Here is a 12,850-nt window from a genome sequence, read left to right on the forward strand (position 1 = left end):
AACAGTTCCATCGGAAGATAGATTTCATAAAAAGAATCACTATTATCAGACTAACATTTATAACAAGGTTTCAGACATTTTAGTAAAGCAATGCGTGTTTTTGGTTTTTCTCTGTGTGCTCCTCTATCTCGTCCTGTACAATCTGACATCAGGTAAATTTCAGCAATTTTTAATTATTTTTTAAGACAATTCAAACATTTACTTCAGGAAAATACAAGACCATTACCTCAGTTATTGTGACAAATTTATAAAATAACTTAAAGAGAAACCAAGAAACGTGGGACCAAAATAAATTGGTATAATTACAAAAAATAAGTGTACTATTGTTTCATTTTCTTCTTTACAGAAACTGCATAGTGGTGAAAACCCTTCTTTAAATGTACTAATAAAGTCATTACAAGGATAGTATCTGTTTGTTATTTTAAAGTGATTTTCTTTAACTTTTATTAGGGAGTAGTGCCCATCGACTCACTACATCTGCTGAGATTCAAACATAGCGCCACCTTGTGTTGAACATTATTAGAGAGAATCTCTTTTAAGGAATACGTGGCAGTGACGTCAATGTTTGTGTTAAGACCCGGATATTATTCACAGCCTGCACAGTTCAGCCATCAGAGAGGCAGAGTGGTGAGAAATGAATCCTTATATCTTTCAGCTCACATGTTGTCATTTCCCCCTCAGTACCTCAGGACTTACGTCAGTGCTGCTCACATATTCAGATGCGTGTAAAGTTAGTTTGACCGATGAAAGCATCTATAATCACACATTCTACTACTTAGCTTAGCAGCTAACTTAGCTACAGTTGGTTGTCAGAGTCAAAGAATATCAAAATTAGTGTAAAAATACTAAAATTATTGTTAAAAAATATATATAGATACATACTATCGTATTCTTCTGTCACAATCACAACTATAGAGTTGCAGTACTCAATAGACATTCTGTGTTGGCTAGACAGCTGTTTTTGAAGAGAGATTGCCAGTAAAGACATTGAAAATGTTACAAAATATTTCTATTTCAAATAAATGCTTCTTTATATTCATCAAGGGTTCCACTAAAACATGTGGCACTGTTATCAATTGAAAATTATAAGAAATGTTCAAATCAGAACATTATATCATAGACACATTCCCAGTGCTGTCTGGATGCTTTCTATTTTATGAGACACCCACGTGTGCATAATTTAAATGATAAAACATCAGAATCAGAATCATTTGGCTGAAGAATCAAAGTGAAACATTTGTTTTGCTGTTAATACACTTTCACCTTGATTGATTTCTCTTTGCCCCTCTTAAGGTGATGAGTTGGTGCATCGATGAATGCACGTCGCCGTCACGGTCCTAGAGGCAGCCAGGACGGGGTGTACACTGGGCCTTCTCAGACCCAGTCCCAGCTGGTCCAGCAGCTGGAAGCCCCCCTGGCTGTCCCAGTACCCATCGCCCCCGTCATAGACACATTCAGCATGTCCTGCCGAGACCGTACCAGCGAGTTTCAGTCTGTGTGCAAGTCCCTGCTGGGGAGACAGGTGCAATAACTATTGATTCATACTGTCTGGGAACCTGATGGGTTCAACAGTTTCTTTTAGTGGAGTTTGTGTTCATAATGGTGGTAGCATGAAAAAAACAAAGAATTTGAGTTGATTTTATTTGTCCTCTTCCAGAATGGAGCACAGCCTGTCAGAGCTGTCAACAGTGCAGTCAGAGAGCGGAGTGAATTCACTGTCTTTGCTAAGTGAGTAAAACAAATTCTTAATCACTCATAAACAGTTCGAAAGGAAAGCTTGGATTTATCTGGTTTTCGGAATGGACTGGTCATATATTGTATCTGATCTTCAAATAAGTAACAGCAATACACACATGCACAGTCTGCTTAAATCGATAACACACATTAAATTTCAACTGTGATGTGTTTTGTGCATACATTTTTTTTATAAACATGAATTCTTCTTCGTTGTATTATTCTTAATATCATTAGATTTTTAAAAAGTGGCAGTTTTTAATTTAAATGTGTACACTACTGTTCAAAAGTTTGGGGTTAGTAAGATCTTTAAGTTTTTGGTCAGGAAGAGAAGTTAATTTTATTCAGCAAGGAAAGTAGCAGGAAATATATGAATAATTCTAAAAAAGATTTCCATTTAAAATAAATGCTCATTTGACCTTTATATTCATCAAAGAATCCTGAAAAAAAAAATTAACATTGAAAATAATAAGACACTTTTCTTGAGCACCAAATTAGAATTATTTCTGAAGGATCATGTGACTTGAAGAAAAATTCAGCTTAGCCATCACAGACATAAGTTACATTTAGTTACATGTATTATAATAGAATGAATGGACAGTATAGAATGAATTCTATACTGAATTAATGGACAGTATAGAATAGAATTTTTCAGGGGTTTTTTTGGTAATTTTGATCAATCAAATGCATCCTTGGTGAGCAAAAGATAGCATAAAACATTTTAAAAAATCTTACTGACACCCACATTTGAATGGTGGTGTACATATTTTTTCTAGTAAGGAATAGAAAAAGATTCTTACAAACTACTTGTGTTAATTATGAACGTGAATATTATATGTATAATTATGAATGAATATTTCTATTCAAGAATTACATTTCTTTATGACTTCCATTATGAATTACACTGACAGTACACCGACTTTATTCAAAACATTGTAACTATGTAAGTCTATAAATCATTAATCTGGACTAAATAAATAAATGAGCATCATGTAATTGACCCAAAAGTCATTTTTTATAGGGCACTATAAAAGAGTGACTGACTGGATTCCAGGTTAGCTGACTTCTGACTGCAGATAGCTTTTGAAGCTTTTGTTTGTTCATTGTTGTTGAAGATCCGATCAAATTTAATGATCAATTTCCTGGAAAATCCAGAGGGTTCACACTCACAGACCTTTTCCTGCAACTGTATTTATTATGGGCACCGAGATGCTGCATATGACCTATAATTTATTCAGACCTACTTAAGCTTTAATGGTCTGTGTTATTTCATCGACTTGGCCGTATGACAGATATTGACCAAATCTAATTAACAGGCGAATTGGAAGAGACCTCAGCAACACTTTTGCCAAGCTGGAGAAGCTCACAATTCGTAAGTATCTTGTATCTCTCGCCATCTCACACATGTACCACAGTGGACTGTTTTCGACGTGTAACTCAATCTGTTTACATCTGCAGTTGCCAAAAGAAAGTCTCTTTTTGATGACAAAGCAACTGAAATTGATGAGCTCACTTACATTGTGAAACAGGTTTGACTGATTCTTTCTTCCTCTTCACCAAGAACACATTATTCTGTCTGTCCATTTCATACTGTAGTCTTATTCATAACGGTCTGTGTTCATTCAGGACATCAACAGTCTGAATAAGCAGATAGCTGGCCTGCAGGAACTCGTTCGATCACGAAGTGGACAGAATGGCAGACATCTTCAAACACATTCCAACACCATCATAGTCTCATTACAGGTATTAACCTCTGGCCTTTGTGCTCAATCACTAAGTAAAGTTGTCTACTGGAATTTTGCCTGGAATGAAACATATTTTTCTATTTGTAGTCCAAACTGGCATCGATGTCAAGTGATTTCAAGTCAGTATTGGAGGTCAGAACAGAGGTAATTGATATACTTGTCTGGTGTGGGATGCCGCATGCTAAATTATGGATCATTTTTAAGATGTTAGGGGTATTTTTTGTCTCTCTGTTTAGAACTTGAAGAAACAGAGAAGTAGACAAGAGGAGTTTTCTCAGACTCCTGTCCCATTATCCTCTTTCCATGCCAACAGCTTCAGTAAGAGCATCTCCACTACAATAAAAGCAAAGACAATGTCCGCCTTTATACATTCATGTAGTTTAATCTCCCCTTTTGCTTCCTTTTTAACAGACAATTCAGTTCTTATGCAGGACGACTCCAAGAAGACAGATATATCTATAAATATGGACCTCAACTCCAGTCAGCAGATGCAGTTAATCAATGAACAGGTATTATTTGTTCAGCGAGTGTGTTGGTAAGAGTACAGCTGCAGGTAAACTCATTCAAATGTTTTTGAATCATTGTTATGTGTCTGTTTAGGATTCATACATTCAGAACCGTGCTGACACTATGCAGAATATAGAGTCCACCATCGTGGAGCTCGGCTCCATATTTCAGCAGCTGGCTCACATGGTGAAAGAACAGGAAGAGACCGTACAGAGGTGAGGAAAAAATATTTGTCTTTTTATGTCTGGAAGGATCTTATTTGATGGGTATTCTAGGTCCTTTTAGATTTGAGATTTTTGACATTGTCTGCTCCATATTTTCACCTATACCAGTGTTACTGTTAACAAAAAGTTCTGTTAGCTAAAATCAAATAAACTTCAATAGAAATAGATGTATTAAAAACACTAAAAGTAATAAAAGCACAATTGAAAATGAAAATATAAAAATAAAAGCTAATTCAAAATATTATAGAGGTCCTATTATAACCTTTTATGAAGTCTTGATTTTGTTTTTGGGTGTACTAGAATATGCTTTCATAGTTATATGTGCAGCATTGCTAGCAACAGTATAACAATTATTTAAATATGGAGCATTATGACTTCACAAAGCCTGGAACAAACAAGCCTTTTCTTGTAGTTCCTAAAAAAGTGGATTCTATTAAATAAAATATCTCCCTTTGGAGTGGACTTTGAGTTTTGTAACCTTTTTTATGCTTAAACAGCAACATTGCACACTAACTAAAGTTGAAAAACTAAAGAAAATACTAAATGATAATAATAAAATAACGATGACCTATATCCAGAAATGTAGTTTGAATGCAAGCACAAGCCCTTTTCTATTCCACGTTTTCAGTGTCTAATCAATAAGCAATTGTGTTTTTCTCCATTTTCTTCCATTTGTGGTCAGGTCATCATGGTCTATAATGACCATAATGAAAAGCTCTCTGCCATTGTAATCGGCTCTTTTACTGCCTCGGTAACAGTTCCTCCTGAAGTAAATGGTACCGGTAAAAAAATCTCAGTTGATGTAATGGTTAAAATGGGGGGTCAGTAATTGTAGGAAAAAGTAGGAAAAAAATATACTATGGAAGTCAATGAGACCAGAAACTGTCTGGTTACTGATATTCTTCTAAATATCAGAAAATCGGCTGAATGGATTCAAAAAGGGTTAAACTCAACTTTTTAACTCTGGGGGAGTTGTAAAATGAGCCTATTTCCAAAAAAAAGTGGAGTATCCCTTTAAGACGGTCTGGGTCTTCAGGATCAAAGTTGACAAAGACTTTTATAATGTTACAAATTAGTTTTATTTCTATTTAAACAAATACATGCAGCACTGGTGAGCATTACGAGAAAATAGAATTTACTACATAGAACAGTAGTGTATTTACATTGAATGAACAAAAAGTGATTCTTGTTTCCATTGAACTTCTCTCTTCCCTGACAGAATTGATGCTAATGTAGAAGACACTCAGCTGAATGTGGACCTAGCGCACACAGAGATCCTCAAATATTTCCAGTCGGTCTCCAGCAACCGCTGGCTGCTCATCAAGATGTTCCTAATCCTCGTCATCTTTTTCATTGTCTTTGTGGTTTTCATGACCTGACGTCCACCTTTAAGAGGGGAAGATTTGAGGAATTTGGGGATTCTCAGTATTTGAAGAGAGAAAGGGGCTGTTGTCTCTTTCTCTTTCTGTCATTTCTTGGCTCTTTCTATGCTCACAAGCTGCTGACCGCTCTTTTAGCGTTCTTTTTCCCAAAATTGGTGAATTTATAAGACTCAATTCCAGCATAAGCAGACCAGATATGCGTTTAGTCAATCTAAAATAGTTGATAAATGTTTAATTTATGCATGTTTGTCCATTTCAATTTCAATGTAATGTGTTTGGTATCTGTAGAGAAAACTTTTGGACGTGATTTCCCATATTTTGGTTTTCTAAATCACACAGATTACAGAGAGATAAAGCCCACAATCATGACATAGATTAAAAAAACACAGTTTTAACATATTCTGGATCAATGTGATAAGCATTAATCAAGGTATACACCTTCAGACACCACTTCTTCTAAGACTTTGTCGTGCATTAACATGTTTTCTCTCTCTTTTCTCTTAATATCCTTTTAGAGTGGACTATATGCTGGGGTTTGTAACAGAATCCCTCTTATATTCTGACTGCTGCAGTTAGCAACCAAGCCATCTCAAATAACTGTGATGCTTCCACACTTTTATGGTGACTCTGCCTAGAGGTTTTGATGCGTATTCTTTGTATTTTTGATTTCGGGATCGATTACCACTGTTCTAAATAGAGATCCGTATTTGGAGCTTGTGGTCTTTTCCAAATTTTGGTCAAAGCAGAGAAATGCTTTTACATGAAAGTTGAACATGATTCAAAGAGGAATTATTATTTTTTATTTCAATGGATGTTTTAATCATCCTTTACAAGCTTGTTTGTACATTAATGTTCAGCTTGCTGGTCTTGAGGTCCTTGAGAATACTGCTTTCCAGATCTCAATTTCAAAAGCATACTGTAAAGATTTAAAAAATGGAAATAGAAATGTATGCTTTATTGTATTGTCTGTTTGTCCTTTTTATTTTCTACAGTAGCATATGTGGTGAATAACTTAAAATTCATGAGATTATTAATAAAGTTAGCTGTTTTTAAATAGAGGACAAAAGTGGCATTTTTAAAGCTATGATGTTTAATTTTTGGATTTGATAAATATGCCACATTTAATTGAAGGGATGCATATGAAAAGTTTGGGGTGTAACAGCAAGACCATGATGTAAACTGCTTGAAATAATGCTTGAAGGAGACCAAAGTGGCATAATGCCAGTAAACCTTTTATCCACAAAAAAATATTAAGCAGCACAACTTTCCTACATGGATGATATAATAAGAAATCAGCATATTAGAATGAACTAGAATGACTAATGGCTGCTCAAAATTCAGTTTTGATACCACAGGAATAAATTACATCCTAAAATATATTTAAATAGAAAATATTTCACATTTGATGGAATGGAAGTCTACAAACATTTCATGATGAATCAGCTAGACCATGCTGTAAAAATGCTTGAAATACTGTTTGAATAAGAAAAAAGTGGCATAATGCCAGTAAAGCTTTCTTCCATTATAACTGAGGAACAAGCAACGCTATCAAACAATCTGTGTAAAAAAACAGCTAGTTGCCAGTATCATAAAGAGTTTTCTATTCCAAACACGGCGTGTTCATGTCGGTGCTCTTTCTTCCACTACACTGATATCAGGCATGCTCCTGATCCTGATCCTCCTATTCCTGTGGATATTGTCTTCATCCCAATCTTCCTCTTTATCGTGGTGTCCCGCTGTGACCCTGCTCCAGAGCGGGTTGATGCGGAGCCGTGAGCGCAGGTTGATGACAGACATGCTCTTACTGCGATTGACCCGAGTCTTCTGTGCTCTCTCCCTAGTTGCCCCCTCCTCCATCTCATCCAGGTACTTACAAAGAACCGAACGGAACAGACGAGACACCTCGGTCACATCTGGCTCTTCCTCTGTCACCACTTTCCTGAGCCTAAACAAAGCATAAAAGCAGATTAAATGTTTAAAAAGTTTGTGTTGTAATCGGATTTATGTTGAGTTTTTGTAATATTGTTATATAAACAGTAACCATAATTGTTTTGTTTCACGCCATTGTGATTTTATTTTATTACGTGGCCTATTTTAGTTTAGTAGCTATAACTATTTTAATTTAGTTTTATTTTCTAGAGTGTTTAGACTCTTTGGTGTTCTCTAGAGATTTACAGCAATTACAGTAGCCTACTTTATGGTATTGAAAATAAATAGGCCTGGTTTTATTGTTTTATTTATTTTTTATTCATGTGCCCTCATAAACTGTCATCAAAATAACTTCCCCATCCTCCGCAGCCTAGCTTTGATGACGTGTTTACTGGCGTGAGGGCGGGGCAACCTCTCACTTCCATGTGATTGATTGCAGCAATAGCAAATCACGATCCAATCAATTCCCGATAGATAAATCCAAGTAGCTACTACATTCGTGTTCGCAAAGCAATTTCACACGTATGTTACCAGGAAAACCCGACCTCCATTTCAAGATTTCAAGCCGAATGAACTAATGAACAAAATGAACAAATATTCTCGTGTCATTTGGTTCATTGAACGAACGAAATGAACGAATTGACTCGGAAAAAGATTCGTTCATTTTGATGAAAGAGTTCGAACATAGGGTCACTAACGCGAATCACAGAACGGAGCAAGGCGACCATTTGAGCTTATAAAACTTAAACTTTGGGGTTTTTTTAATGTTTTTTAAATGAGCGATCGTTTTGCTTGATAAGACCCTATGGATAAGACCCTTATTCATCGCCTGGAATCGTAAAGCCCTTTGAACAGTTTGCGCTGAAACTGTCTTTTGGAACTTGAACCGTTTGGTTAACGTTACATTGTGCATTATATGGAGAAAAATCCTGGAATGTTTTCATCAAAAACCTTCATTTCTTTTCAACTGAAGAAAGAAAGACATAGACATCTTGGATGACATGGGGGTGAGTAAATTATCAGCATTTTTTTTAAGTGAACTAACTTACTTCTTTATGCCCTTAAAGTCATTGTATGATTCACAAACTTTGTTGTCTAGCATTGTTCAGTAAATTGCAGCCTGTATTTTTTCAGTTAAGACCTAGGTGTACCTGAGAATGAGGGGACCGCATTGGGAAGGAGGGATCTTGGCACACAGGTCCTGGAGCTCCAGCATCGCGACAGGTGGAATCTCGTAGGAGGACCTCGGTGGAGCTGTAGCCAGCCAGCTGTAATCCACACAGGAGCTTCGCCTGCGGTTCTCCGTCGCCCTCTCCTGACGGAGACGCTCAGCGCGCTTCACCAAAGAGTCCAACTCGAACAGAAGCATCTTAGTTACCAGTTCCTCAGGCGAACGCTGACCGGGAAGCTGAGGTTCCTTGGAGAACACAGATAACCATAGGAACATCTGAAATGGTAAAGAATTTTGAAGTGTACCATAAACCAACAACGTTATACAGCGATATGCGCGCCAAAGCGTGCTGGTGTGCTGACGATAAACAAACTCATGAGTTAGGGTAGTCTATTCAAAATATGAATAAAAAAAGGCACATAAAAAGACATTTTCGAAAAATTGGTTCAAGAGTTATGTGACTTACCTTCTCCTAGATGTGCAAAATGTTGGTTATATTCTCACTGGAACTTTCCATCAAATTGTTCTGAAATATTCACTCAGGAGTGGGTGGTGAAACCAACAACAGCACATGCAGTCAGTTCTGTAGCTCTCAACACGAGATAAATGGATAAAGATAATCCCTTATGATATTAATCTACTGTAAAACCACATTTCAATGATTCATCTCTGGCAAATAAAAAACAACTTAGCAGTTTGTGTCCAATCTGAACAAACTGTTAACTGGTCGGTCTTAATCATTCTGATGAATAGGATTATTCCTATTACACAACGTAGAATTAGATCCCGATCCTCCGAATAAACACTGCTAAGGGTGCCTGGCTGCTGTCCTTATGTGTAGGCGTAACAGATATGAAATCAGATTAGCAACATAGAGACTGACATATAATAGCTTTGCAGCTCTCATTTTTCAGACATGTCTGTAGCATAATTCATCCTAACAGAGGAAACTCAAGTTGTAGAGTATGACATAATACTAATATTTGTCAGAACTTGACTTTCAAACAGAAGAAGCTGCAGATCGAAGTAAAAAATTGATTTAATTTCTTGTTATGTTCCTTATACCACTGAACTTCTCACATTTATTCTTTGGCCTCCTGTCTCCCCACTCTTGTTAAAAGCCCTGGGAAATTGCTAGGATTAGATTAATGTGTAATGTAAGAGTTCTTAAGTACTGGTGTTCAGAGAAGAGCTGCCACTCCGCATGTGTCCGTCAGTCTAGGAATGAGGAAAAAGCCAAATCAGCTCATTTTTTTTCAACTTCCTGTCATATCTGAACCAGTCCAGGAATGTGTGTTTTTAATGGATAATAAATGGAGACCTTCTAAATTATTTATGGTTTTAAAAATAGTTTTTTACTTTTACTGCACATACTACTTTTTTATGTACATTTGTTTATTGAAAATGCGTTTATACCCAAGGTTTTGTTTGCTTGCTCAAAAGTCCTTTTTAAAACCACAATGAAAATCCCTTTTCTTATGGGACAGTAAACCCAACCCATATTCCCTACTTACTCATCTGCTTTTTTTCACACCCACTTCCATCTCTGCAAATTCACTTCCTGCTAGAATACCCGTCCATTAGATTTCAATCAATTTGGGACTTTTAAACCAGTGACTCCTCTTCCATCGGTTCTTCTCTGTAGGGCATTATCACATTGCTTTCTACATTACAGTTCCTAGTATGTCCCTTTCATATTTTATCTTTAAATGTCTCAGTGTGGACTTTAATGTTAATGAGGAAACGGAAACGGATACTGTTAACTTTATCCCATATTTCCACAGTTGATAGGAAGCAACTTAATCTGAATTAAGAATTCATCTGTCATGTAATCAGTGACAAATCTTATTGGAAAACTATTTACATGAGCTTAATACTCTGTAATTCAATGGAGTAAGAAATTAATGCTTATTTTCTAGTGCATTTCTATTTAATCCATGATTATATCTCATGTATATAATTCTCTATAATAATAATAATAATAATAATAATTTATAGCCTATCCCAGCACCTCAGGGTGAAGGCTATTAATTTAAAAATATTTATAATAAAATAACACTTTTAATTGCAATGTTATACGTTTTATGAGCAGTACCTCCAAAAATTCACGTTTCTTTCTTTATTATAACTCTTATTGTAATTCAATTTTAGAAAAACAATATTACATATTCCTTATAGAAATCACTATGTCATGTAATGTAACTAATGTAAAATGACTTTATTAGAAATGTATTTATTTAGTTGTTCAATTATTTACAACCCTTTTACCTTTTTCCACATCATCTTATTATTGTCTCCATAAGACTTACAGCAAACAAACACCCCTCCCTTCCTGATCACTTTTTATATTTATCCCCCAGTATGTTGTCACCATAAATCTGCCATATGCATCTGTTCAGGATGCGGGTCTGATTTATCTCGGCTTGCCTTTGAGTAATAAAAGTCGCCCATTGCTTGTGGAGCCAAGAATTTGAGAAGGTGATCCAGAACCTCTCTCACAAATTACACTGAGGGATCAAAGTGGGAATAAAAGTTTATTTAGAGAGTGCAAAATGAATCAAAGTCTTGGTCAGATGTCATATGAGGTCTATATCTATGTCTGCTCTAAGAGAAACTGAAGAAACACTTACAGTATATGATTGGTATTGAGGTGCACGTTTGCTGTTACTCTATTCAGATGTGTTTGGCAAAAATCATGCACTGAGAGAAAAAAAGACAGAGAGGCTTAATGGTCTTTGCTAAAGCATGTTTTTTGTATCAGAGTCCAAGTCTTGTTAAAATGAGTAAAAGCCAATTTCATCTTCAGCACGGATGGCACCTAGCCCAGCGTAAACAGCGCCGCTACATCAGTTAATTGCAAACTTTGTGCTGACAAAGAGACGACTGCACAGGAATTATTCTATCTATCTATCTATCTATCTATCTATCTATCTATCTATCTATCTATCTATCTATCTATCTATCTATCTATCTATCTATCTATCTGTCTGTCTGTCTGTCTATCTGTCTGTCGATCTACAGTATCTATATATCTGTCTGTCTGTCTGTCTATCTATCTGTCTGTCTGTCTGTCTGTCTGTCTGTCTATCTGTCTGTCTGTCTGTCTGTCTGTCTATCTCTCTATATCATCTATCTATCTGTCTGTCTGTCTGTTTTGAGAGAGACATCTGTCCACTGCGATATAATGGAGTTATAGATATTCCAGAGGAACTCGTGCACTTTCAGTCGTCATAAATAAAAACACATAAAGAGGACTGTCAAATAGAAATAGGAGTGAAGATCAAAGGTAATGGTGTTTTGGATGTAACATCACACCCTGAATAACTGACATGGCTAACATAGTTTTTTTTTTTTTAATTCAATCGCTAGGACACACGTTTACATACTCTTTTCAAAAATGTTAATCATAAATTCAAAAACTAACATAATACAAAGTTGAATAAGACAGCAATTTGCTACATTTTTATAGTACCATATTGAAATATATTACAAATCTAAAAAATGAAATGCTGCTGAACACACAGATGTTAGTCTTTCATTTTCATCACCATCCATACAAAAGAGGAAAACTTATAGGAATAATTGTGTACTGTTATGTAAACATGGGCTATATATAACATACAACGCAGTGATTTCTAGACGGCAGATGTCATTCTTGTATGGTAAAGACATTGTGTGAAGTGTTTTAGTTTTAGTGCTATGCCAGACTGAAGGTTGTTTAGGAGAAAAAAGTGGCCTAAGTGAATTGAGAAATGTGTCCTAGCGATCTGTAAATATCTGTCCACGTTAGAGGTTTACCACAACTACTGTTTTCCTCTGCTGAAATCCTCTCGCACCTCCAAAAGGGCTCAGGTAAACTGTCACTTAGTGACTTGAAAGAAACTCTGTCAGCAAATAGACAGTTGACCTTCATGTGCATCCATTTAATTATGTTTGTGCCTGACTGTTGAGTGAGCTCCAAATGAGCGCTAATGTTACACTTCAGTCATTACACTATCACTGCCCACTGGGGAATAATCCTTCCCATACTTGTTAACACAGTCTCTGGCTGCTGACGTGACCCTGTAAGTCAAGCTTTTTGGTGTAAATAGGGGTGTTTTGGGCACGAGCCAGCGATGGGAATGCTGAGACTTCTAGCAGGATCGTGTGATGGTGTTG

General features: G+C 36.2%; 2 protein-coding genes across 2 annotated transcripts; one reads left to right on the forward strand and one right to left on the reverse strand.

Moving 5' to 3' along the window:
• The first annotated feature begins 539 nt into the window (after nucleotides 1-539).
• On the forward strand, nucleotides 540-6,081 carry stx5al (syntaxin 5A, like). Its single transcript, XM_039694014.2, has 11 exons — nucleotides 540-627; nucleotides 1,294-1,522; nucleotides 1,658-1,728; nucleotides 3,051-3,106; nucleotides 3,193-3,263; nucleotides 3,361-3,477; nucleotides 3,567-3,623; nucleotides 3,716-3,797; nucleotides 3,891-3,988; nucleotides 4,080-4,201; nucleotides 5,430-6,081. The coding sequence occupies exons 2-11, from the start codon at nucleotides 1,313-1,315 to the stop codon at nucleotides 5,587-5,589; spliced, it is 1,044 nt and encodes a 347-aa protein (XP_039549948.2). The 5' UTR covers nucleotides 540-627; nucleotides 1,294-1,312; the 3' UTR covers nucleotides 5,590-6,081.
• Nucleotides 6,082-7,073: 992 nt separating this feature from the next.
• Nucleotides 7,074-8,968, reverse strand: LOC120494701 (protein RD3). Its single transcript, XM_039694015.2, has 2 exons — nucleotides 8,673-8,968; nucleotides 7,074-7,537 (listed from the first exon to the last, which is right to left on the reverse strand). The coding sequence occupies exons 1-2, from the start codon at nucleotides 8,966-8,968 to the stop codon at nucleotides 7,213-7,215; spliced, it is 621 nt and encodes a 206-aa protein (XP_039549949.2). The 3' UTR covers nucleotides 7,074-7,212.
• Between the last annotated feature and the right edge of the window lie 3,882 nt (nucleotides 8,969-12,850).

Source organism: Pimephales promelas, chromosome 19 (assembly GCF_988280905.1).
Source record: "Pimephales promelas chromosome 19, fPimPro1.hap1.1, whole genome shotgun sequence".
Classification (NCBI taxonomy): domain Eukaryota; kingdom Metazoa; phylum Chordata; class Actinopteri; order Cypriniformes; family Leuciscidae; genus Pimephales; species Pimephales promelas.